This window comes from Chaetodon auriga, chromosome 1 (assembly GCF_051107435.1).
Source record: "Chaetodon auriga isolate fChaAug3 chromosome 1, fChaAug3.hap1, whole genome shotgun sequence".
NCBI classification, from domain to species: Eukaryota; Metazoa; Chordata; class Actinopteri; order Chaetodontiformes; family Chaetodontidae; genus Chaetodon; species Chaetodon auriga.
In genome coordinates this window covers 1,126,279-1,153,793 of record NC_135074.1, presented here as the reverse complement: position 1 = coordinate 1,153,793, position 27,515 = coordinate 1,126,279, and the positions used below count along the sequence as shown (strand labels likewise).

General features: G+C 40.3%; 2 protein-coding genes across 4 annotated transcripts in view; one reads left to right on the top strand and one right to left on the bottom strand.

Annotated features, from left to right (window-relative positions):
• Positions 1 to 1,993: 1,993 nt before the first annotated feature.
• The window catches only part of ano1a (anoctamin 1, calcium activated chloride channel a), a 123,171-nt gene continuing 97,649 nt past the window's right edge, over positions 1,994 to 27,515 (bottom strand). For all 3 annotated transcript variants that reach the window (XM_076746813.1, XM_076745164.1, XM_076745981.1), the window contains 11 exons: positions 27,349 to 27,423; positions 18,690 to 18,891; positions 17,971 to 18,082; positions 17,676 to 17,733; positions 16,328 to 16,428; positions 12,719 to 12,861; positions 9,873 to 10,025; positions 9,187 to 9,239; positions 8,840 to 9,024; positions 8,404 to 8,509; positions 1,994 to 5,451 (listed from right to left, as the gene is read on the bottom strand). In XM_076746813.1, the coding sequence (XP_076602928.1) occupies positions 5,209 to 5,451; positions 8,404 to 8,509; positions 8,840 to 9,024; positions 9,187 to 9,239; positions 9,873 to 10,025; positions 12,719 to 12,861; positions 16,328 to 16,428; positions 17,676 to 17,733; positions 17,971 to 18,082; positions 18,690 to 18,891; positions 27,349 to 27,423 (1,431 nt within the window). In that variant the 3' untranslated portion in view covers positions 1,994 to 5,208. The remainder of the gene's footprint in view (positions 5,452 to 8,403; positions 8,510 to 8,839; positions 9,025 to 9,186; positions 9,240 to 9,872; positions 10,026 to 12,718; positions 12,862 to 16,327; positions 16,429 to 17,675; positions 17,734 to 17,970; positions 18,083 to 18,689; positions 18,892 to 27,348; positions 27,424 to 27,515) is intronic.
• LOC143324104 (uncharacterized) lies at positions 20,830 to 21,965 on the top strand. Its single transcript, XM_076736315.1, has 2 exons — positions 20,830 to 20,932; positions 21,433 to 21,965. The coding sequence occupies exons 1-2, from the start codon at positions 20,830 to 20,832 to the stop codon at positions 21,963 to 21,965; spliced, it is 636 nt and encodes a 211-aa protein (XP_076592430.1).

Sequence of the window (27,515 nt, the reverse complement as noted above, 5' to 3'; positions counted from 1 at the left end):
CTTGGCCCTCCACTTCATCCTCCAGCATCTGGACTCCACAGGAACCTATGCTAGGATCCTGTTTGTGGATTTCAGCTCTGCCTTTAACACCATCATCCCAACTCTACTTCAGGAGAAGCTCTCCCAGCTGAGCGTGCCTGACTCCACTTGCAGGTGGATTGCAGACTTCCTGTCTGGCAGGAAACAGTGCGTGAAGCTGGGGAAACATGTCTCCGACACAAAGACCATCAGCACCGGATCCCACCAGGGCTGCGTTCTCTCTCATCTGCTTTTCTCCCTGTACACAAACAGCTGCACCTCCAGTCACCAGTCCGTCAAGCTCATGAAGTTTGCAAACGGCACCACCCTCATCGGACTCATCTCTGATGGCGACGAGTCCACCTACAGGTGGGAGGTTGACCATCTGGTGACCTGGTGCAACCAGAAAAACCTAGAGCTCAATGCTCTAAAGACAGTAGAAATGGTTGTGGACTACAGGAAGAACTCAGCCTCACCTGCCCCCATCACCCTCTGTGACTCCACTATTGACACTGTGGAGTCTTTCAGCTTCCTGGGAACTATCATCTCCCAGGACCTCAAGTGGGAGCTGAACATCAGCTCCCTCATCAAGAAAGCACAGCAGAGGATGTACTTCCTATGGCAGTTGAAGAAAGGAGGCTGCGGTCCATCAGGACCAAAACCTCACACCACAAGAACAGTTTTTTCCCATCTGCTGTCAGCCTTATCAACAAGGCCCGGAACCCCCCCGACACTCTTCACACTCCACCTCTGCCTCATCTTGTCACATTGACATTGACATAACTCTATGCGTTACATTAACGCTCAGCTTGGACTTCTTTCTGAAAAAACAGACTGTGTTTCGGGAAAAAAAAGACTTGTGTATATATATTCATATTGTTATATTTTTTACTTCTTTAATAGAAATGTGTCAAGCACCAACTTCACCAAAACAAATTCCTTGTGTGTGTGTCAAATCGTACTTGGCAATAAAGCTTTTTCTGATTCTGATTTGGGAAATGGTTTGTTGCTGGAAGTGAGTGATGAGACCACGGTCCAAGATGTGTCGAGCAGGGACCCATGACCTTTCCTCAGGGTTGTAACCCTATCAATCGACCAGGTACTGAAGACCCCAGACCTCGGCGCCGTAAGCATAGTAGGCAACGTATGGAGTAGACGGGTCCTCCATCAATCTGAGGAGGTGGAGGTGGTGGCTCAGCAGGCATGAGAAGACTTTCTCTTACTGGCTTGACTTGGGAAACGTGGAAAGTAGAGTGGACTCATTGTGATTGCATTTCTGTCCAACCTCAACCCAGCCCCTCCCTCTCTTCTCTCTGTCTCTTTCTCTCTCTAACCCAGCCTGGATCTGCTTGAGGTTTCTGCCTATTAAAGGGAAGTTTTTCCTCGTCACCGTCGCCATGTACTTGCTCATGAGGGAAGTGCTGGGTCTGTATGGAAAGTGTCCTGAGACAACTTCTGTTGTGATTTGGCGTCTAAAATAAAGCTGAATTGAATTGTATATATTAACACATATATACTGCAATTATTCTATATCATCTAGATCAGTGCTCTCAGTCAACAGTGTAAATTGCCCAACACTGTGAGCAATAAACTTATCAGCAGGCAACATTACCTGAAGACAAGCCATAGTATAAATAGCTGGGAGGCTTGACCAGGGAACTGAGCCAGTCCCAGCTCTATGTCGTTTGGTAACCTGTGTTTGACAATCCGCACAATGATAGGAATTAAACAGCTACAACAAAACCAGAGACAGCACTCATCCAGGCTGTCATTTATTTTTACTGCTACCAATCAGGTAAGTAATATTGTAGCATCAAGATGCACATCTCTCACTCTTAGAACAAGGTGCCTCAACAATACATTGTCACAAAATAGGCTACTAATACAAGACTTAGTTGATATTATACTTATTTTACTTACTTTACGTATCAAAGCAAAGTGGAATGCATGAAATTTTGAATAAATGTGTACACTGTTGGCAGTTCATCTCTAATTTATTTGCAGTTAAAAAAAAAAAAAGACAAACTATCAGAGGCAGACAAATTGCTTATACTTGCATATACACTCAAATATGTTGTGAAATGTGCTTTGATATACATTAGAATACAAATTAGCATGTTTCAACTTGTAATGTTTTATTGATGCTATCAGTACAATATGGCAATGGACGGCAGAAGAAGATCTCCTGTGAGACATTGAGGGAGAGTCACATCAGGTCACAAGAGATTTTGAATAAAAAATGTTCTAGCTAAAAGAGGCTCTGCAGCCCTGTGGCAGCACATAACCTATCACTGAACATCAACACCAACCCTGCTTACATACACAGTATTAACAGTATTAAGATTAGGTAAAATTGAATGTGCAGTTTTTGTTCAAAACAGCAAGTATATCCCAACAACATCTTTTGTGATAAAACGACTGTAGGTTGTATAAGAAGATGTTTTCATCTTTCAAGATATAGTAAAATAGGTCCATGTTTATGGTTTCTAGTACATTATACAATGAAGAGAGAGAGAGAGAGAGAGAGAGAGAGAGAGAGAGAGAGAGAGAGAGAGAGAGAGAGAGATGCAGTGTTTCTGCTTAAAAGTAATTATACATCACTGAAAGTTGAAAATGTAACAATACATTCTGGCAGTCTGGGTTGAGGGGTTACATTTGGGATACATCAGTAAATTCACTGCAGTTGCAGGATTTGGCACATCGATCAGTGTAAACTGTACATGTGACCAGACGTTTCAGTCTATAGTACATGTATGCTCTTCAAAGTGATATCCAGTCACTCCCACATACAGTTTTGTAGTTAGATAAATACAAAACAAAATATTAGTCAGTCTTTGTCCTAGAATTGTTAGAAAATTGCAGCTTTCGGAAAATTCCAATTGATTTATATGAATAATATAAGGTAAGATAATAATATTGTAACAATGCTGACTTTCCTGGTTTAACATTGTGTCTCTTTCTACGAAAACTGCTGAATGGAGATGTCAAATGAGTCAGTAATAGTTAGGAGATGATTAATCAATGGTTTGAATCCCAGGAGCAGCTGGGAGAATATAAGACAGGGTAAGAGCAAGACACTGGTGCTGCTTTCCAAAGACATCATGTTTTAAGTTCCTACTTTGCGCTTTAATTTCAAATCACATTTTAACACAACCTTTATTCTGTCAGCACACCTGTGTTGTAAATTCTTAAATGGACATTTTTATAGTTGCTAGCTCTATGTTGGCCAGCTAGCTTGAATTATCAAATAGCATTATAATTAACAAATAATTTTAATTAGGAAAACATAATGAATAATAGTGACTAATAACAGGCAGAGGCCTTTATGGTTTTATTCACAGAAAAAAAAAATGCAGATTTTGGGCTCTTAGAGGCAACATAAGACCATTTTCCATTGGTGGTTCAAGCACGACTGATGAAGAATTCTGTCAAGAATGACAGAGATTTGGTCTGAGGGAACCTTGCATGGTGACATCAGTAAACTGCACCCTCCCCAAGTTTGTTGACGATCAGGTTAAACAGTTGCATATTTACACATGCTGCAGACATAGCAACATTATCACTCATTTTGAATCATGTTAGCAGCTAATCTTTTTTTTTTTTTTTTTTCTTTTTTAAATTTAACGATGGGTTAAGTTACTATGTGTAATTTAAAGGTGTTGCCTATAGTGATGAACGGGTCCTTAATTATCAACAACTCTGCAGTTGCCCTCAGTGCCACAGAGCTTTTTAATGTCTTGCAACTAATTGTTTTGGTTTTATGGCACATAAACTTTATCTGCAACAGGCAGATGTTTATGATTGATGAGATAAAAATAACTGTACACTTCCTGCTCTGAACCAAACAGCAGACAGATACAGTTAACAATTAATTTATTACAAAGGAATCAAAGTGTTTGGCTGCTTGAGCTAAAAGGACAGTTAATACTGACTGGGTGGCCAGAAAAATGTTGCGCAGTGTCAGATGTGTAAATAATTGCCTGCTTACACATTTCCCAAAACAATTTGTGTGAATTCATATGTACTTCACTTTGGATAAAAGCGTCTGCCAAATGACTGTAATTGTAATCATATATGGTGACATGTCTGTATTTTTTCAGCTGGTTCTGCTGCCCCCAAGTGGCCAAAACAGTGAAATCAGTTAATGCAGCCTTAAGACACACTATTGGAAATATTTTCATTTTACATCACACATGGAAAAGACTTCTCTCCAAACATTTTGGTAAGGGTAAACAGGTCATACTCCAAGTATCTACATTCCAGAATCTCAGGAAGGTGAGATAGAGCGTAATGATGCTGTGAAACTCGCCAATTGCATCTTTCAGAATTTCAGTTCATCAAAATTTTACCTGTGCTTACAGCAATAATGGCATGGTAGTTTGTTCTCAATGAAAGTACATCTATAAATTCCTGAATTTGTATGTAATTGTGCAAAAAAGAAAATAAGGCTGATCTGAGCTTCATGAATTGATGGCAGGCGGGAAGCTCTTCATGTGTTTTGTACCTCACCAGTAAGACACCACAAAGAAAGTCTTCTCATCAGAACCTTTTGGACAGGTTGATGGAGACTGTCTTCAATACAAAAGCTGCAAGTCCCGTGGGAGAGGTGGCTGGTATGAACTTACTGCTTGAAAATATGATTCACATTAAGTTTGGCACTTCTTTCACAGATGTCCTGAATGATGAGCTCATCAACAAGGAACCCCCCCCCCCCCCAGTCAAATGAAGCTAATGGCTTGTTCCTTTCAAATATATCCAACAAATTATGTTTTGAGATCATAGTGTGTCTATTATTATTGAGGCTAGGCTATTATTCTGGCTATTATTGAGTACTTGCTATATTTTTGGTTAATTGCTAAGAAGGCAAAGTCTGGCTTGCTGTAAAATGTAACATCTTAACATGGGAAAAGTATTACAGAGAGCCAAACAAAGAGTTTGAAATGTGAAGGAGTTCTAATATGTACATGTCAAAGCTTAGATTTTAACTGTCAGATTATTCCTGCAAATATTTCCAAACAATGTGAATGCATCCAAAGCCTGGCTAATTATTAAAACTGATCATATGCTCATTAGTATCTATCTTAACCTTTCGCAACTAGCTTTAAGCAACTGATTAACTTATTTACAGTTTGTTTACAGGTGTTGTGTTTGTTTGTTGTTATTTGTATTTATTTTCCGGCAGCTAGGAGTTTAACAGCAGTTTGAGTGTGAGATGAGCCGTGCGCGGGGCTGTGGCGGACTCTGATTGGCTGATAAGGGGGAGGTGTAGTTGTCCTGGGTGTGGTTGTCCCGTGCTGCAATCCTTTTGCCTTGCTCCTCCTTCATAAAGAGCTCCACCATGAGGATCTTTTCCTTGTGCATTTGGAGGCTGATATCCTTGGGGATGTCTGGGATCAGCCAGTCCACAAAGTCACTCATAAGCATCACCACATTCTGCACACAACAGAGGGAACACAGGGCAGATTGGAACACCTCAGGTAGAAACATCTCATTGAACCACAGATTTTTTTGGCCAAGTAACATTAACACCTATGCACAGAAAGTTTGGTAACATTATCTGCCATAAGCTATGTGTTATACCAGATCATGAGTAAAGTTGTAGCTTTAAACATCCTGAGAATACTGAATTGAGCAACTGCGTGTTTTATTGCTTAAGAATTCAACTTTTCAAGAGGAGGATGTGTTGTTTCTTTCAAAAGTTGAACAGTCTCAATTCAGTCTAAAACTCAGAGAAAAACATATAGCAGAGTACATAATACATCTATTATGAAGTCCGGCTAGCTGCTATTTGTAGGATTTTTTATATATATATATATATTTTTTATAAATCATTAAAGATTTTAATTTCCTGACTAATATTTTGGAAGCTCAGCTATCTTACTGAGATAACTAGCTTAAATTAGGAAAAAACTAGAGCAGCTAACATTATCAAGTCCGGTGACCTAACCTTAAAATTTATTGTAAATCATTAATAAATTACTGTAATTGCTGGAAAACATGGGACTTATATACAGCTCTTGAAAAAATTAAGAGACCACTGCAATTTTTTCTGAAATCAGCATTTCTACATGTATGACAGCCATTCCATTCCAGTGTCTGTTGAATTCCAATACAAAGACACCTCATTCTAATTAATGAGGTACTGATTGACTCAGGTGATCACCTGAACCAAATCTTATTTAATGAGGAAAAGTATAAAAACCACCCCTGTGGTCATCACTGTCCTCTTGCAATAGGATGAGCTGGACGGCAAAAACAGCAGTAGTACTTCAAAAGTAATTGGAGTCAAAAAATAACTATTGACCACGTCAAAAGAGTTGAAAAGAAAAGTTTTGAATGAGGAAAAGAAGGATTCAATTCTGTCTTTACTAGCAGTGTGATACAGTGAGTGTCATTTTGCTTCCATCCTTAAAATCCAAGACGGAGGTTCATAAGAACAATGTCAGGCAGCAGACATTGGGGACAACAAAGCTACAGACTCTCCACTGACTGGGATGACCGCCAACTCATTTGAATGTCACTCAGCAACCATAGGGTGACATCAAGTGACCTACAAAGCTAGAAAAAAGCCCTTCATCAATGAGAAGCAAAGAAGAGCCAGGCTGAGGTTTGCAAAAGACCATAAGAATTCGACCACAGAGGACTGGAGTAAGGTCATCTTCTCTGATGAGTCCAATTTTCAGCTTGCCCAACACCTGGTTTTCTAAGGGTTGCACAGAGACCTGAAGAGGCTTACAAGCCAAAGTGTCTCACACACCTACTGTGAAATTTAGTGGAGGACTGGTGATGATCTGGGGGTGATTCAGCAAGGCTGGAATTGGGCATAAATCAAGCCATGTACAAGGTTATCCTGGAAGAAAACCTGCTTCCTTCTGCTCTGACAATGTTGTACAGCAGGACAATGCTCCATGCCACACAGCTAGGTCAATCAAGGTGTGGATGAAAGACCACCAGATCAAGACCCTGTCATGGCCAGCCTAATCTCCACACCTGAGCCCCATTGAAAACCTCTGGAACGTGATCAAGAGGAAGATGGATGGTCACAAACCATCAAACATGGCATAAAGTCACCCAACAGCAATGTGAAAAACAGTGGAGAGCATGCCAAGACGCAAGAAAGTTGTGATTGAAAATCAGTGTTATTCTGCCAAATATTGATTTCTGAACTCTTCCTAAGTTAAAACATAAGTATTGTGTTGTTTAAAAATGTTTTCTTTGTGTTATTTGAAGTCCGTAAACACTGCATCTTTTTGATATTTTGACCACTTGTCATTATCTGCAAATAAATGCTCTAAATGACAATATTTTAATTTGGATTTTGGGAGAAATGTTGTCAGTAGTCAGTAGTACAGAATAAAACAAAAATGTTCATTTTACTCAAACACATACCTATAAATAGTAAAATCAGAGAAACTGATAATTTTTCAGTGGTCTCTTAATTTTTTCCAGAGCTGTGTGTGTGTGTGTGTGTGTGTGTGTGTGTGTGTGTAAATATATATATATATATATACACACACACATATTTTTTTTTTGTTTAAGAAAAAATTACAAGTAAGTAAAAGAAAATAAACAGATTTTGAATTATGCTGGAGTGAAGTTAGTTTAGCATAATTTTTCTAATGAGTCCATGGTCAAGTTAGCAAGAATAAATAGACTTTGCAACGTTTAGCAATGTTTGATTAGACTGTCAAATAAAGTTTGCTGAGATCAATAATAAAAACGTGGTCTACATTGTAAAACGTTCACACTTTGGTTAGCTTTAGGAACCAAAACTAATTGGTTAGGTTTATTCAACAAATCTATGGTTTGGCTTAAAATAAATCAATAAATATGTGTGTGTGTGTGTGTGTGTGTGTGTGTGTGTGTGTGTGTGTGTATATATATATATATATATATATATATATATATTCTCTGTATAGACATTTCTTGTCATTTATCATCTGATGTATGCTGTACATTGATAGACATACATCTACAATAAGCTAATATCAACTGATTTATCTAACTGTAATTGTAACATAGCTGGGATAGGCTCCAGCCCCCCGCAACCCCGAAATGGGATGCGCGGGTATAGAAGATGAATGAATGAATGAATAATTGTAACATACAATTGATCCAGCTGATAAGCAGGGAATGGGACTGATCAAAACTATGCAGTTGAAGCTTTATTTGAAGGTAACAGTATTACTTAATGTCTTGGCTGCATAACAATAAATAATAATGTGCTTGTGCTTGCGCAGGCTGCTCTGGACTTAGAGGTGTAAACACAACAAGTTTAGTGACTGTTAGTTAACGAAAATTAAAGAAAAGTGATGACTATTTGAAAGCATGTTGAGGCATATAGTATGTGTGCTTTAATTTTAATATCTGAGTGTAATTCCAAACCTGAAAGACAATGACAAAGGCAAGGCGTGCAGCCAGAATGGCCCAGAACTCCTTCGAGAGTTCATATGGTGTGCTGGACCAGGGAGGCTCTCTGTAGTCCTTATATCTGGAAAGAGAAAAGAGTCTGGATATATGATTTATTTACAAACATATTTGAGAATATTTCATTTAATAGTGTACTATTGGACAGTTATGGTTATAGTCTAAATAAAAATGAAGATCATCATTACAAATGGTAAAAAATACAGATGCTGCCACTGTATCATAGTACATGCGCTCACTTAAATACAATATGGTTCTATGAGAGATGAGACGTAATTGTTTGGGGTGTTTTGGCATGAGAATGATCAATTTTGAATACATCAGTTGTTGAGCCAACACATCAGCAGACTCAATTCCAAACTCTTGTGCACATGGCTGTAATGTGAAACCTTACCTGCATATTTCTACCTTGTAGCCCAGGTGCATTGGCTGGAGAGGATCTGTGCCTGACTGGAAGTCACTGACATTGAAATAAGACAGAGTGTGATTGACGAAGCCATGCATGGTGCCGTCAGGACTGTACAAGTACTGGTAGACCAGCCGTGGGATGAAGTCAGAAGTGAAGGAGATGACAAAGGCCTAGGAGACAGAGAACTGCTTATCTGTTTACTGTCTTCATGAAGTCAAATGACCATTTTCATTCATTTTCATTCTCCAGCTATGTGTTGTGCATTTTTCAGACCAGTCCCAGCATGTTTTGGAAGGACAACTGAATAATGTCTGTAAAGATACAAGACTTACATTAACAATGACTGCTACCTTACTGAGGCCTCTCAAGAGGTTGTACCATATACCTGCAGAAAGACAGAGGAAGCATCGTTAAGGTTGAATAGCAGCTTCAACATGAAAGTACTCTCAGGTCAGTAAGCACCAGCCACCACAAGATGGCACATGCTCTTTGTGCATGGGAGGCGGAAATACTTCATTTAATGCTGTTCCATGATATACTGCTGACCTGTACCTTAAGTTCTCATTCCAGGCAGCCATTTGTATCAGCTCATTCTTAACATTGAATAAATCCAACTTAAACTGATTTGAAACTAACCGGAAACAGCTGATACATCACAATTTTATTTTCAATGTACAAGTTTATTCGGTGGTAAAGCATGCTGTCAGGATCCGAAACTCTGGAATCAGAAATTTATGCTTTATGCTTTATGCTTTTGAGACCTGCTGTCCGAGATAATTTCTATTAGAGTGTAGAGTGTATTAGAGTGTAATTTCTAATAGTGACAGACCACACATAGTGGTTTATCAAAACTAACTGCATATCTCATCTTTCCCCTTCTTTGTTGGGCTCTTCGGCAGGATTTTTCAGCCTAATAAAGGTGATGTAACTGAAAACACCTAGGGGAGTAAACACAGCGTGTTGGGAAAGACTTAGATATTTTTCTCCATTTATTTCAAATGTGGATATGGACACCTACCAATGTCTTTGGCTTTGGCAGCAATTGGCCTGCGCAGCTCCATAACAAACTTCTTAGCATCCAGGCGAATCTCAATGATGTTATTCAGAAGAGCGAAGAGTGGAGCCAGAGGGAAGGAGGCCACAAAAAGAGTCACCATCCCAAACTGGATAACTAAAAACACAGATGAGAGTAGAATTTAGCCGAAGTAATGGATGAACACTACATGATGGACACTATTCACTTCTCAGTAGTTTTACTAGGATTTATGTGTGGTATTAGCTACCTGATGCTATTATGTGAACACAGATTAGAGTTTAGATTAAACAGGTGCTGCTGATAATTGGCATTAAATCTGTCAGTCTAATCAGAACTGTTCTAAACCATGTACTGCATGTTCTTTACCAGAATTGACGGCATGGTTATTACATACTAATTTACCTTTGCCTAAAGACTGTGTAAATAATCAAACCATGGATATTACTACTGGACACTGGACATTTTCAGCAGAGTATCTCTTTTGGATTTGTTATCTCATTTGTGCACATTTGTGCACTGTGTCATTACTGAAGAATTCTCATTAAATTACATGTTTTAATCTTAATAATTACTCTCAGGGAAATTTGTTTTGGTGTTGTGAAGTTCTACAAAATTTGATCATTATTGTTTAAAGCACAAATCCTCCAGTTGGCTACATTGTTGATCTGATGTGTTACATGTTATGTTATGGATCTGAGTTTTTAAAGTTTACAAGCAATGAATATCGGCTTTTTCACTGACTGTGGGCAGCTCACACACACCACACATTCCCCGCTTCCTTCCAGTTTAACTAAGTTAATATACTCACCATTATCCCCCTCTTTTGGTTGGCACCACAGGTGCATTACATCTTCCTCTGTTTAATAGTAGGTTCTGGCATGTTTTGATGCATAATGTTTTGTTATATGGTGCGTTGTTTAGTATTTTGTTATGTTTTTCTGTGTTATGTGTTGTGTGTTAGTTTTCATTCCAGTTCTGCACTGGAGGTGTGGCCTCGCTGTTCGGAGGGCAGACGGCGCACCTGATGCTCATCCACTGATTCTCTCCCTATTTAAGCGGCATGGCGGAAATGTCTCGCTGTCAGATTGTTCAAGCTTCATGCTAGACTTTCCATCCATTTTCTTGTCTCTCGTATCCATAGTAATCCTAGTCTTGTTCCTTGTCGCCTGTGAGCGTATCTAGTTTCAGTTTGGTTTGGTATTTGTTTGTTCCTACCCGCTAGCCATGGTGTAGTTGATTGTTTTGTTTAAGGGCTGTTTTTGTGTTTTGGAGATTGTGTGTTTTGTTTTAATTTAGACTTCTGTATTTAGGGTTTTTTCGTTATTGTTAATAAACCATTTTTGGTTTAAACAGCTCCCTTCGTTTCTGTGCTTTGTGTCTGCCCCTTGGGTCCAATTTAAAATTAAATTGATTATGAAACATGTTTATGAAAATGCAGAGGCTGAAAATACTTTATCTGATGGAAAATGTGTTGATTGTGTGTTCTTACGGAATTGTTAAGCCTAGTGGAAGGGGTTACTGGTTTAAAAATGGCTGCCTACCATTCCTGATTTGGTTACTAAGAGGATAACATCGATTCAACCTCCAGAAGGCATAATGAACCACATTTATATATTTCTTTCAGATATTTGAGTTGTTGAGGAACTCCCTTATGAAAATCTGTTGTAATCCTAGAGTATTTAGTTTTTCTGCTTTTTCATTTTTTTGCCTTCTTTTGTAAATATTTTCACTGTTTGCACACTGGGAGGACAGCATTATAAATCAAACCATCATAATATTTCCTTGCAACACCTGTGTTTTTCCATTTGTTTTTTAGGAACATGTAATAGAACCCCGCAATAGAGCAATTTCCTGGCCTTAACAGTCCTGAGCTCTGAGCAGCCACATTAAAAGCAGGGCATCTTAATCTACTACTTCATCTACATATGTTTATCAAACACACACATACAGGTATGCACATAAATTTCTGGTGCACATGAAAAATGAAGCGCCTGGGGCACCTCCCCAGGGAGGTGTTCCAGGCACGTCCAGCTGGGAGGAGACCACGGGGAAGACCCAGGAGTAGGTGGAGAGATTATATCTCCACACTGGGCTGTGGACGCCTCGAGGTCCCCCTGTCAGAGCAAATCAATGTGGAAGGGAAGTTGGCGTCCCCTGCTGAAGCTGTTGCCCCCGTGACCCGACCCCGGATAAGCGGTGGAAGATGAGATGAGATGAGATGATGAAAAATGAAGGTTTCCACATCACTGACTGACATTCTGTGTCATCTGAAACTGTTGTATTTATCAAATTAAAAGTAAGCATTGCACCTCAACATGGAGATTAGTTTGTATTTAAGTTGTTTTTATCAGAGGAATATGTTTGCTTGTTCACTCCTAACCAATTGTGTTGAAAGAGGCTGGCATTTGCAATGACAACCAAAATTCTGACATGAGGCAAGAGCAAAGAAACAGGAGTGACTGAATGTGTCTTTAGGTACATAGAAAGCTGCACATTAAGGTGATTGTTTCAAAGTGGTTGCAGCCATTATGCATGTTTGTTTACCTCAACGTGACTTGCTCTGCAAAAATTAGTGTGTTACAAAGGCTGATATTAACCCAGGACACAACATTTCTCAAGTATTATCTTTGAATCAGGGCAGAAAATATCACTTTTACAGAGGAGATGAAGATTAGGACCTTTGCTGTCAACAAACATCAGCCAATGTGGTAAATGCATTCATGAGGTGGAAGAGCAGCATCAACAAGGCTGAAACTACAAACTGCCGCAGAGGACAGTTGAAGTTTTTAGAAATTAAATTTCAACAACTGTCTTCTTTTTAGACTCACTCATCTCCATGTACTCTGGACTGAGGCCAACAAAAGGACCCAGAATGTGGTCTTTCTCATGGCGCTGCAGAGTTTTGCTTAGCTCCTCCTCTTGCTTTGAGTCCAACTCTGACTTCCTCCTCCGGAGCAGTTTCTTCAGCTTCCTGCATATACCAACAGACAATGATGGCATTAACACACTGAAGCCTTGTTTCTAAAGCCTTTCCTATTCGCTGCTTCTTTTCAGAGTATTGGACAAATGTAATTTTAGTAACTGTACTGTTAGATAATTATAACTTAACTGGAGTATTCTCCTTCATAGTACTCTGAAGAATTTTTAAATTACTAGTGGCTAGTAGTATTAATCTATGTTTTGAAGTGCTGGTCTCTGTTTAAAACTTATACTCGACTAGGACGCAAACAAGGATGCTAGTCTATGTGCACAAGCATGGGGGTGACATTCCATAGACTGCAAAGGGCGAAATAATGAAACTATGTACAGCACCGATCAAAAGCTTGGGCACACCTTCTCATTGAATGGTTTTTATTTATTTTCATTATTTTCTACATTGTAGATTAACACTGAATATATCAAAACTATGAAATAACATGTTATTATGTGGAAAACCAACAACAAAATTTTTTTTAATATTTTCCATTCCTCAAAGTCGCGACCTTTTGATTTGATGAGAGCTTGCACACTTTTGGATTTCTCTCAACTAGCTTCATGAGATGAGATGAGTCACCTGGTCACACGCCTCAAACCATCTCCATTGGATACAGGTTGTGTGATTTTGGAGGCCATGGCATCTGATGTAGCAGTCCATCACTCTGCTTCTTAGTGAAATAGTCCTTACATACCCTGGAAATGTGTCGTGGGTCATTGTCCTGTTGGGAAACAAATGACTGCCTAAAAGAACCACAAGCGACATGGCATGTTGCTGCAGACTGTTGTGATAGCCCTACATGCAGATACTGCCCATTCACCTTCTCTTTGCCTCTCAAAGACATGCCGAATAGAGCCAAAAATCAAAACTTTTGACTCATCAGACCAAAGCACAGATTTCCTCTGGTCTAATATTCATTCCTTGTATTTCTTGGCCCCAGCAATTCTCTTCTTCTTGTTCATCTCCATCTCCCTCAATAGTGGTTTCTTTGCAGCAATTCGACCATGAAGGCTTGATACACGCAGTCTCCTCCAAACAGCTGTTGTTGAGATCTGTCTGCTATTCCAACTCTGTTAAATATTTATGTGGGCTCTAATCTGTGGTGCCATTAATTTGCAATTTCAGAAGTTGCTAACTCTAATAAACTTATCCACTGCAGCAGTGGTAACTTTTGTCTTCTTTTCCTGGTATGGTCATCATGGGAGCCAGTTTCATCAGAGCATTTGAAGGGTTTTGCAACTGCAGTTGAATATAGATTCAGAGTTCTTGAAACTTGTCTGACCTTCATATTGTAAAGCAGGGGTCGGGAACCTTTATTCTGTCAAGGGCCACTTAAAATTTTTATAAATGAGGGGCTTTCACTGATGATTTGCCACTTCTGGCCTCTCCTTGGCAGCACCCATCGTCATACTAAATTATGGAACACATATATCACACTAACCTCTGCAACTGTTTCTTTTTGGCGGGGTGTCTGATGTCAGATGGCAGTGATGATAATGATGTCACTCGCAGCTGATGTTTTCCAGGTTTGGGTCAGTCAGTCTTGAGCTGAACTTTGAAGTTTTGCATGAGTCAGTTTTGAATAGAGCTTCTCACGGTAGTAGGTTGTTGCTTTGCAGCGCAATGATTTCATGTTGTTGGTTGTCAGGTACATCAGCCAGTTCCACATTACAGGGCGTAACAAATATGTTCAGTTCCTTTTGTTTTCTTTTCATGTCCTGAAACCTCTCACCAAATGTCTGAAAGAGTTTGGACACTCATCAGCACATTCCGATGTCATAGCAGGCTTTTGTTCTTGCAGAGCAGCAAAATGCAAAGTGTTAACTAGTATTTGCCACAGCTTTAATTTTGCTTCAAATGATTTCACATTTGAAAGCAGAGAACTGAGTATCTGGCTGGAGCTTGAGGTGTCCACCATGAAGGCCAAATCACAAACACACTTGTTATTGCTGAGTTTCCACATCAGGCTTTCCATTCATCTCTATGAATTACTCCAGACAAAAAGACACTTTGGAACAATTTTACTTTGTCCAGTGCTAGCAGCTCCACAGTAACAAGGCCCTCCTTCACAAATTCTCATTCTGAATGAGGTTTTACCTTCTTAGGTTTGCTCCTTACAAAACCCAAACTCGGCCGAAGACATCCATTTATTTGCTTATCCAGTTTAGCATGTGCATAACTCTAACGACTCTTGTCTTGAGGTTGGCCTAAGAAGAAGAATCAGGGGGAGACATTCCCCTTTATTTGTCACACACATGCGAGCACAGCACACAAGGTGAAATTTGACTTCCGCCTTTAACCCATCCGGGTCGTCCCTCCTCCGCGGCAGACCAGGAGCGGTGGGCAGCCAGACCGGCGCCCGGGGACCCATCTTCGGCATCACCATTGGTCAGGTGGAGATCTTCTTGCATGTTTTTAGTGGGGGTATATTTTTACGGAGGATACCCCAGGTGAACACGGGGAGAACATGCAAACTCCACACTCCTCTGCTCGAGGAGGGCCTTTCTGGTGCCCTCAGCACCCGCAGCGCCCGGTGCCCGCAGCGAGATTCGAACCCGGGACCTTCTTGCTGTGAGGCGACAGTGTTGCCACCGTGCCACCGTGCCACCTTTTCATCACTGTGAGCTTGTCCCATCAAGCAAGAAATTCCACTAATAAACTTTCTGTTAATTGTAAAGCATTCTGGGTGACTCGTGAAGCTGTCATCAAAACAAAAGGTGGCTATTTTGATTGAATCTACAATACAAAATACATTTTGGTTTGTTTACACTTCTTTGTTTACCACATAATTCCAAGTGTCTAATTTCATAGTCTTGATGTCTTCAGTATTAATCTACAATGTAGAAAATAATAAAAAAATAAAGAGAAAACATTGAATGAGCTGTGTCCAAACTTTCGACTGGTACTATAGTACAAATTACAAATTACATATTTTATAAAAATTACACTAATTTCTGTGCAGTTTATATACCTAAAATTTTAGCTAGGTACACCAAGCCAAACATAATACAGTCTAATACAGTAGTATTGTTAAAATAAATAAATAAATAAATAAATCTTTTATGAAGGTTCACTGTTGTTGGGAGGTGTTGAATCTACTATGTGATCATTTTGGAGGATGCAGTTTGGTGCTGTTGATTTACATTATATATTTATACAGAGGGGTGTTTCTGTTTGTTGTTACCCTCAATGATATGAATGGGTTGGACAAAATTCAGAGAAAATTGTAGGCTGACAGAGTTCAGCAACATGTTGTCCAGTTCCCAGGTAAGTGTGACAGACAGAACAGACTCACAGATGCAAGTACAACAGAGTAGATGTAAATAATTTGTCATGCGACTTGCTCTGCCCATGTATTGCTGTCTGTGCTAAACTGTTGTTCAACTTGTGTGTGGCTGTGTGTGTTTGCGTAATGGGAAAGTGTGCATTTCAACATGTTGTACAGTAAATGCTCTGCACTCACGGTATGCCAATCTCAAACAGGTTGTTCTGGATGAGCTGCTTTCCTAGCATGGTGATGCACAACTGGATGCACAGTTCCATGAGGCAGCCTGCATGGGCACACTAGAAGAATACAAAGTGTCAGAAAGTGACAAGAAGTCAAATTGAGACAGAAGAGGGAGGAGAGATCAAAGAGTTGAGAGTGTGGAGTGGAAAGTAAAGTTCAGACAAATGCAATCCATCCACCTCCACCTCCCAAAAAATGACACTGGAATGAGCCAATTGTTTTCTGTTTCATTAAAGCTACAAGGGGAAATGGCCCTGACGATTTCTACACAAACAATCAAATACAACTGTGAAGATGATACAACTTTTCTCTCCCTTGTAGTTCATCAATAAAATTAATGTGTTTCGTTCGCTAAAATTTTATTGTTATAACTAAACCGCTAAAATGCAGAAGTTGTATTACCAACTTCTTGTGGAGTGCGGGAGGGCCAACCCTGATTGTAATCATTTCACCATTTCTGTCTTGTTCCCATTCACACATGCCATGGCAATGCTGGAATAGGCAAGCGACAGACCAGCAGATGGCTGTAATGCAACATTTATTTATGCCAACCACCATAAAACTCAATCGAAGAAGTCATGGGGCAAGGCTGGATGGATGGATGGATGGATGGATGGATGGATGGATAGATAGATAGATAGATAGATAGATAGATAGATAGATAGATAGATAGATAGATAGATACTTCATTCATCCCCAAGGGAAAGTCACAAATTCCAGCATATTCCACAAATTTAAAGTAGAGGGCATGCAATAAATAATCCAAAAGCACAGCAAGCTAAGAATTACAAGTTAAAAGTAAAAATGTCCAGTGCAAACAGAATGCACTGGACCCCTTGGATCAGAAACGCACATTGGATACATGATAGGAACATTAATGCATGCAATGTTACTGCTTTCATTCACAACACAGTTGTATCCGCATTTCCCTGAAATGTTACTAGGTCTTGAGGTGGGAAATTGGCATTATAGATTTTCCCGATCATCAATCCATGCTCCCATTCACAGATGACCAAATTTATTTCTATGCATTTATTTGAATCTGAACATTTCAGGGATCAAATACATGCTTTAGTAAGACTTCCGAAAAACTACATTATTATGTGGTAGTAAGATTCATGTCTTCACTAGGAACCAATGGCCTTGAGGCTGAGTGCCACGGACAGGGTAGAAAACTGGAAATTACTGCGACATGGACTACCATAGATATGTTTAGTCTTTACATAGGATTTGTTGACATTAAGAAAATATGCAACAACAACAGCATTAACCTTTCAGTAACACAGTGTTTAGTGTGAATTACCTCTTCCATTCTGTACGATCCAACAACATACAAGTAGTTTCCAGGCCGACCAACAAGCCTGTGAACCAAACACAACCATTACATGTTGTGAAATGAGGAAGGTAGTACAGTACATTACAGTATCATTATGTTTACTATATACAGTACACAGTACAAGCAAGCTCATGGTATAGTGTTTTGGATAAAATGTGAGAGCAGCAACAGATGCAAGCATTTTAATTACTAATGACCAACAGAAGTTTGATTAAAACCTAAAAATGCAAAACACAACCAGCATTGAAAATAACTGTTTTACCTGCCCCTGAAAAAGGCCAAATACACAATGGGTGTGAAGGCGTTGACAAACTTCAAGATAAAGGTTTTGAAAATGAGACGCTCTTCAAAGCTCTTGTCTGTCTTTGGAACCTCTGAAAACGAGACAACAAGTCACATACACACATACACAAAGCCCAAGGGCATTGCTGGTCTCTGAACACTCTTGCCCTGCTAAGAGACCCTGTAACAATCCTCTCACTGAGTGAGATGTGAATCTCTCCAGACATAAAAATACTCTACTTTGGCCCTTTAGCAAAAAAGGCTGGAGAGGGACTTTATACATCAAACATCAAAGACATAAGCTTCATGTTTTGATATTTTATCTTTTACCATAGACACTTTTGCTTGTTACAAGATTATCTCTGATCCAGTCAATCAAACTAACATTTGGTTTGACAATCAATCAATTCAATTCAATTCAATATTCCTTTATTAGTCCCATGAGGGGAAATTCCAAATTACAGCAGCATCAGTAGAGCAGATACTGTAATATAAGAAGTGCATGCAAATTGAAAACAACATCAGTATATATACAAAAGAGTGAGAATTTTAAATAAAAAGAAAAAGAAACATCATCCTAAGAAATTGTAAAAAATTGTAAGAAATTGTAAATAGTATTTACATACTGTTATGTACGTTTTATTGCACAGCTTATCCTTAATCCTGCCATTAAGTAGTTAACAGTGAAATGTGCCTCACCCAGTGTGGTCAGCCAGCGGGCGATGACAGCGTAGATTTCATCTAAGATGATAATGATGATGAGGTTGATGATTGCAGCGGTGGTTTTGACAGTGGCTCTTATGTTGGAACGTGCTGCTGGGTAGGTGCTCATATGCAATGCTGCCTTAATACTAATCCGGTAAAGGATGACCCCGAAGACTATGGCAAAGGTCACAGAGATCTAAAAGTAAAGAGAAGGAGGAGAACACCTAATCTGCTGATGATCTGATTAAAACAATAAAGGTGAGGTTTCACCACAGGTAACACACATTGAAAAGCCGATTGAATGAACTCCCAGTTTTCATATTTACAATTATATTTACTTAACACTGGACATGCTTTTTTACATGCCACATGTATTTGGTCTGGCTAACATTACTGCAGACTCTTACAACAATCCTCATCGTGTAGCAGAATGAGCTTACATAATTTAAGGCACATTTTTCGAACACTCTGTGGCATGGTATTGCCCTTACGACACAAACTACTTTTTGGAATTCAAATTTCCATTGTTTTTACACAATAATTAGAAACACACACACACACACACACACACACACACACACACAGTTATTGTATTTTGGTTCATATGTTTATGTGAAATGTGACAATCATGTATACATTAGGTGCTAGCTCTAATTAGTAATATTTTGTTTATTTGATTGTTTGTGTCACAGTGAGACAGTCTTTTTTGCTATAAGTTTTATCCACGTGATCCAACTCCATGGAGTTTGGAGAGGCTGCAGACCGCAGCAACCGAATGAAAGAACGATCTGTGATGAAGTACTGGACAGACGGCCGTGGACGAGCCAGACGGGAAACAGACAAGACTTGGTTCACCGCCTACTAACAGCTAAGAGGGGAGTGATGAAGCTGACTGAACCTGTGCGTGTCTGTGAGACCCTGATAGTGTGTGCCCGTGATTAAGGGTGCTTGCAGCAGCCCTGCAGTTCGAGGGAGGAGAGCCCTGCAGTTCGAGGGAGAAGAGAGCGCAAGACCACATGGCGAGGACGCCATCAGACCAACACTAGAAGTGTCCAACAGGACAATGGCAACACAGAGCTCCCCCCACACTATCATCCTACCCTAAGTAGACGCTCCCGTAACCCAAACAATTTCAGTGCCTATAGGTAATTGGACTTTGGCATAGCCAATTTTAAGGACAGTCATTAATGGTGTTTTTTAACCTGTTATTACGTTTTTTGTTATCTTTTAAGTGGCTGTCTTATACTCTTTTTTAGCTCAGTGCACTGTTTTTTTAATCCTGTGTTTTACTGAGTCAATAATTACCTTAACTCTGTGCAGCCGTGATCCGGTTTCCTTGAACAGTGGAATTACTTTCTTTATTGCTGGGGAAAAAAAACAAAAAACTAGGAACCTCAAACTAGTGTGTGACATTTTATTTTGCAATGTCGGCAGGATACCAGCTCCACTGTTAAGAAATGGACACAGCACAGGAGATTGGTGTTAACATACCCATAACTGCACAATTTGTTAAGCCATGGTTTATGGGAGCTGCTTGTATTCCTCAATTTGATGGTGAAAAAGCAAACTTGTGGAATGGAGGGTTCAGGTGGAAGCCATGCTGAGGGCACAAGGACTGAGTCAGCAGCAACAAGATGATTTTGTTTTGTGTGCCCTAGAAGGAGGGGCTAAATGCAAGATGGTGCTGTGTTAGGTGGTAGCCTGTTGCAGTTGCTCTGTTGTTTTCATTTGTTTTTGTTCATTTAGTGTGTTTTCTCCATTTCTTTTAATTTCCACTTCTTAACTGTGTTTTTGGTAACTGTGTTGCGATGTTTGTGCGCAGTTTTACAACTTTTTTGGTGGCCTTTCTGCTACTTTTTAGACTCTTTGTAATGGAGGGCCATACAGAGGGGAGTAGGGCATTGTCTACACATGCGAGCAGCTGGTCGTTTTGTGTAAACCCAAGCTGCTGCCCGGAGAGAGGATTGTAGTCCCGGATGAGCTGAAGACACAACGTCGGGCTACAGAGCCGGAGCTAAATGGAGGGTGAAGGCATGGAAATACAGACCGTCTGTCATCACTGGGAACGTGAGGTCCTTAGCAAATAAGACAGACAAGCTTGTCGACTCAGAGGGCATACTGACAGTGCAGCCTAATGGCCTTCACTGAGTTGTGGTTACATGCAGACATCCCGGACCAGAGCGTGGAAATACCCAGCTTCAGCTGTGTGGTGGCGGACAGAGACATGGCTCAGAGAGGTAAGAATGGAAGAGGGATTGCGCTGTTTGTGAATGAGAAGTGGTGTAATCCCAGACATGTTACTGTTAAGGAACATTTCTGTAGCCCGGACATTGAGCTGCGAGCTGTGGGGATGCGGCCTTATTACTTGGCTCAGAAGTTCACATCTGCCATCGTGATCACTGTTTACATCCCTCCGAAGGCTGACGGGGCAGCAGCGTGCGACATCATCCACTCTACCGGAAATGCAAATGCAGCAACCAAATGCATTTGTAGTCATTACTTGAGACTTACTTACTCACAATACTTTGGACAAAACTCTGCCAACTTTCAACCAGTTTATCAACTGTCCTGCCAGAGACAATGCCACACTAGACTTACTGTACGCTAATGCAAAGGATGCATACAGTGCCACTGGCCTTCCCACCCTAGGCAGAGCTGATCACAGCCTGGTGTTGTTAACACCGCAGTATGTATCTCTTGTCCAGGGGCAGCCTGTGTCCACGAGAACAGTGAGGAGAACCACTTCAGGTTTCTAACAGGTTCTCCCCACTCAGCGACACACCCGCTGAGAAACCAACTCTGATTATTGGCAGCTCCATTTTGAGAAACGTGAAGTTAGCGACACCAGCGACAATAGTCAAATGCCTGCCCGGGGCCAGAGCGTGTGACGTCGAATCAAATTTGAAAATGCTGGCTAAGGATAAGCGTAAATACAGTAAGATTGTTATTCACATCAGTGGTAATGACCCCCGGTTGCGCCAATCGGAGGTCACTAAAATTAACTTGGAATCGGTGTGTACATATGCAAAGACGATGTTGGACTCTGTAGTTTTCTCTGGAACCTTGCCAAATCTGACCAGTGATGACATGTTTAGCCGCATTTCATCATTCAATCGCTGGCTGTTGAGGTGGTGTCTAGCAAACGGTGTGGGCTTTATTGATAATTGGCAGATTTTCTGGGGAAGACCTGGTCTGATTAGGAGAGATGGTATCCATCCCACTTTGGAGGGAGCAGCTCTCATCTCTAGAAATCTGACGGATTTTATTTAGGAACCTAACCCCTGACATCTCAGAGTTGAGACCAGGAGGCAGAGTTGCAAGCCTACACGCTTCTCTGCGCTTCCATTAGAGCAATTACCCACCCAACACTCCATACAGACTGTGTCTGTCCCCCCGGCCATGTAAACTAAGAAAACCAAAAGTACAGAGAAGAGGAGTTAGACATAAAAATCTAATAAAAATTAAAACAATCACTACAATAGTACAACAAGATAGAAGAATTAAATGTGGACTCCTTAACATCAGATCTCTGTCCTCTAAAGCTGTTTTAGTAAATGAGTTAACATCAGACCATATTATTGATTTATTTTGTCTGACTGAAACCTGGCTGTGTCCTGACGAGTATGTCAGCCTAAATGAAGCTACTCCTCTGAGCCATATTAATACTCACATTCCTTGAGGCAGTGGCCGAGGAAGTGGAGTTGCAGCCATTTTTGACTCTAGCCTTTTAATCAACCCTAAACCTAAACTCGACTATAACTCATTTGAAAGCCCTGTTCTCACTCTTTCTCATGAAAAATGGAAAATAGTGCAGCCAGTTTTATTCGTTATAGTATATCACTCTCCTGGTCCTTACTCCGAATTTATAGCTGAGTTCTCTGAGTTTCTATCAGGTTTAGTCCTTAAAGTAGATAAAGTAATTATTGTAGGTGACTTTAATGTACATGTCAGCATTGATAATGACAGCCTTAGCACTGCGTTTATCTCAGTATTAGACTCAGTTGGCTTCCGTCAGAATGTACATGAACCGACTCGCTGTTGTTCTGACATATGGCATTGAAATTGAAGACTTAATAGTCTCCTCACAGAATCCTCTTTTAACTGACCATCATTTAATAACTTTTGAATTCATATAACCAGACAATCAGCCAGTAAGCAAAAATTCTTATACCAGACTCCTGTCTGATAGTGCTGTAGCTAAATTTAAGGATATGATCCCATCAGCATTCAATTCAATGCCATGTCTCAATACAACAGAGGATTCCTATGCTAACCTTTGTCCCTCCCAAATTGACTACGTGGTTGATAGTGCTATAGGTCATTGCATATGACACTTGACTCTGTTGCCTCCCTAAAAAAGAAGATAATAAAACAGAGGAGGTTAGCTCCATGGTATACCCCTCAAACCTGCAAATTAAAGCAAACTTCACGAAACATAGAAAGGAAATGGCGTTCTACCAATTTGGAAAAATATTGGTTTGCCTGGCAAGACAGTCTTAAAATATATAGGAAAGCCCTCCGCAGTGCCAGGGCAGCCTATTACTCTGCACTAATAGAGGAAAATGAGAACAATCCCAGCTTTCTCTTCAGCACTGTAGCTAGGTTGACAGAGAGCCATAATTCTGTTGAACCATGTGTAGCCGTGTGGAATGTATACTGTGTCCAATTTAGCCACTAGATGGCCCTGTGCCCTTTCGGGTGTCCTCTGGTTGCTAAGACAATTACGCGCAAGAAAGCAGTAAGTGGAGAGTCTTCCCGTTCTGAGTCGCCCAAATGCTCTCCTGTCAGCTTGTTCTTGAAAGGCGATTTCGACCGCATGTGTTGAGTACCTCGTCGAGACTGTACTGGTTACGAGAGGGCTGTAAGGTTAACACATTCTGAAAGTCATGTGAGTCCACTTCACAGAAATATATTGTTTTATTATAAGAAACTTTTGTGCATGTATAGTGTACTGACAATGGCGTTTATTTTCATTGTGTAGTTTGTGGGGTGTGTGGGGTTGATGGCTGCCGCCATATACACACCTACATTGGCACAGAGTTGTGGTAAGTGTAAATTTGAAATGTACTGCACCATTTTAATTAATATTAATGTGCCAGGTATTTCACGCTGTATTTGTAATTGATTGTGTTTTTGTTTTCTTTTATTTTCTGTTAACAGAGCTGCCACTGCAGTTGTTTATATACTAACTTTATGCATAGTGAAGACAATTAGAGTTAGCATACCTCAGTCATATTAGGATTGATTTACACACTTCATATAGGCAAAACAGAGATTGGTGAAATCTTTTGAATGCTTGGATAATGAACCGCACTTGTGGAGTTATTTTATATCCGAAGTTGTGAACCTGTTGGTTTGAAAAGAGTCTGTTAAAATCTAAACGAATCAAACACTCCAAATACATTTAACACTGCTCTTTTGTTCTGAGAGCAGTTGAGAATAAAGATCCCTGTATATAGGTGTCGTTCTCACACTATCACCAGGCTACACATGTATTCCTTTAGCTCTTAACAGTAATGACTTCATGAGCTTCTTTAATGATAAAAGTCTTACTATTAGAGACAGAATTCATCGGCTCCTGCTGTCAACAGGTACTGTTTTGTCTTCAGACACAGAAACCGTAGAAACTGTTATTGAACCTGTCGCAGTTTTAGACTGTTTTACACCTGTTGACCTTCAACAAATAATTTCAATAATTTCATCATCAAAATCATCAACCTGTATTTTAGACCCCATCCCGGCTAAGCTGCTTAGAGAGGTTTTACCTTTAATTGACTCTTCCATATTAGACATGATCAATCTGTCTTTATCAACAGGCTACGTACCACAGTCCTTAGAAGTAGCTGTAATAAAACCTCTACTCTTGATAAGTCTACTCTTGATAGAGGGGTGTTAGCCAACTATGGACCGATATCCAACCTCCCCTTTCTCTCAAAAACTCTTGAGAAAGCAGTTGCTAATCAGCTGTGCGACTTTCTACACAAAAATAGTTTATTTGAGGATTTCCAGTCAGGATTTAGAGTACATCATAGCACAGAGACAGCACTGGTTCAAGTTACAAATGACCTTCTAATTGCATCTGATAAAGGATTTGTCTCTGTACAAGTCTTATTGGATCTTAGTGCTGCATGGCATTGTGCTGGCCTCCAGCACCACTGTGAAGAATCTGGGAGTTATCCTTGATCAGGACATGTCCTTTCACTCCCATGTAAAACAAATTTCAAGGACTGCCTTTTTTCACCTACGTAACATTGCAAAAATTAGGTATATTTTGTCTCAAAATGGTGCAGAAAAACAGTCCATACATTTGTAACTTCCAGACTGGATTATTGCAATTCCTTACTATCAGGCTGCCCAAATTCGTTGCTCCAGAATGCTGCAGCACGTGTTCTGACAAAAACGAGGAAGAAAGATCATATTTCTCAGATATTAGCCACTCTGCACCGGCTCCCTGTAGAGTTTAGAATACAATTTTAAATTCTCCTTCTTACTTACAAAGCCATAAATGGTAAGGCACCTTCTTATCTTCAAGAGCTCATAGTACCTTATTACCCCACTTGAACACTGCATTCCCAGAATGCAGGCCTACTTACGGTTCCTAAAGTCTCCAAAAGCAGAACTGGAGCCAGAGCATTTAGCTATCAAGTTCCTGTCTTGTGGAACCATCTTCCACTTTCCTTTTTGATAAAGCTTATAGTTAGGGCTGGCTCAGGCTTGTCCTGGACCAGCCCCTAGTTATGCTGTTGTAGCATTAGACTGTCAGGGGACCTCCAAAGATAGACCGAGCTCCTCTGTCCTTCTCTCCCTCTCCATCTGCACATTTTCATGTCCTACCACGGTGTGTTACTAACATAGCTTCTTCCTCGGAGTCTCTGTGTTTTGTCATTTCGCAGGTTCCCATGGATAGTGGCTGAATCTGGATTGTGGATTACAGCTGCGTCTCCTGCCATGACCCTGCCTGACATCCACTGCAACTGGGACTACTGTTATTCCATCCACTGTCATTGTTACTGTGATTACATATCTGTCTGTCTCTCTCTGTCTGTCTGTCTCTCTCTCTGACCGCCATTTCTGTCTGTCTCTCTCTCTCGCTCTCCCTCTCTCACCCAACCAGTCGAGGCAGATGGCCGCCCACCCAGAGCCTGGTTCTGCCTGAGGTTCTGCCTGTTAAAAGGAAGTTTTTCCTCGCCACTGTTGCCAAGTGTTTGCTCATGAGAGAATTGTTGGGTCTCTGTAGATAAAAGAGCTCAGCCTATACCAGCTCTATATGGAAAGTGTCCAGAGACAACTTTTCTTGTGATTTGGCACTATACAAATAAAATTGAATTGAATGGAAATCACCTGCTGCTTAGCATGGCCACGACCAAGGAGATGGTTATTGAACTAACAGCTAAGTAGAGGGGAGTGACCAAGCTGACTGAACCTATGTGTGTCTGTGAGACCCTGATATTGTGTGCCCGTGATTAAGGGTGCTTGTACTTCTCCGCAGCAGCCCTGCAGTTCGAGGGAGGAGAGAACACGAGACCACGTGGCGAGGATGCCGTCGGACCAACACTAGAAGCGTCCAACAGGACAATGGCAGCACAAAGCTCCCCCCACGCTATAATCCTACCTTAAGTAGGACACTCCCGTGCCCTGAACAATCTCAGTGCCTGTATAGGTATTTGGACTTTGGCATAGCCAATTTTAAGGAAAGTCATTTATGGTGTTTTTTTAACCTGTTAATTGTTATGTTTTTTGTTAGGGTTAGGGTTAACTAAGAACCTCAAACTAGTGTGTGACATTTGATGTTTAGACATTAAATGTTGGAAAAACATGCATGTATTGCTACTTTTCTTTAATCCACTTATCATGTACTACATAAACGTTGGTGTTTCAGTACCCTCACAGCACATTGCTAACATTGCACCCCAATTAACTGGTTTGGGTGTATACTTATCCTCCAATTCAAACTTTTAGTTGACATGGAGGATTCTCCTAATGTCACTGTGACACATAGAGCTAATTCATTCCTGTAACAGTCATGATGTTTCTTTTCTTTCCTTTCACAAATGATTTTACAGACAGTACAGACACTGTTTTGCACACAGCACGTTAACCAGATAACAGCCAAAAGTTGCATTTTAGCCCTTACAGAATTGTAAACTTTATAAAATGTTACCTGTAACAAAACATTGCAGCTGATATAATCTGCTGCCGGTCACATTTGAGATTTTGATGTTTAATTACAATTTTTTCTATATTCATTTTAGCTGATAAAAAAGAACAGAAATTTGTTTTCACTGGAGATAGGCACAGTCAGTATTTTGCCAACTGGGAACCAAATCCCAGCAAACGGAACCCAACCCCAATTACCAAATGAAAAACAAAAACAAAAACAAAAAACATATAAATACATAAGTCAGCTACCATAATGAATTTTTCATGTGTATATCCATGCTATGTTTATTTTTCCCTCATTTGAAAGGAAAATCCTGTGGAAGATTTGTTGTCTAGTTTTCCATTGCTCCTAAAATCCATTTGAACTAGAACCCTGCTGTCCCTCACTGTTGTGTTGTCTGACTCTGACTTATATATTGCTTCAAATATCATACCTGTGTTAGACACACAAAAGATGGTGATGTAACACTGCAGGGAGAGTGTTGGGACTCACCATGAAGCCCATCATGACCACAGTAGTCAGGTAAGCTGGCAGTCTGTCTGTACATGTCAGCTTCACCTTGTCACCCTGAAACAGACACATGCACACACATGCCCATGGATGTGCACGCACACACATACACACACACACACACACACACACACACACACACGCCACAG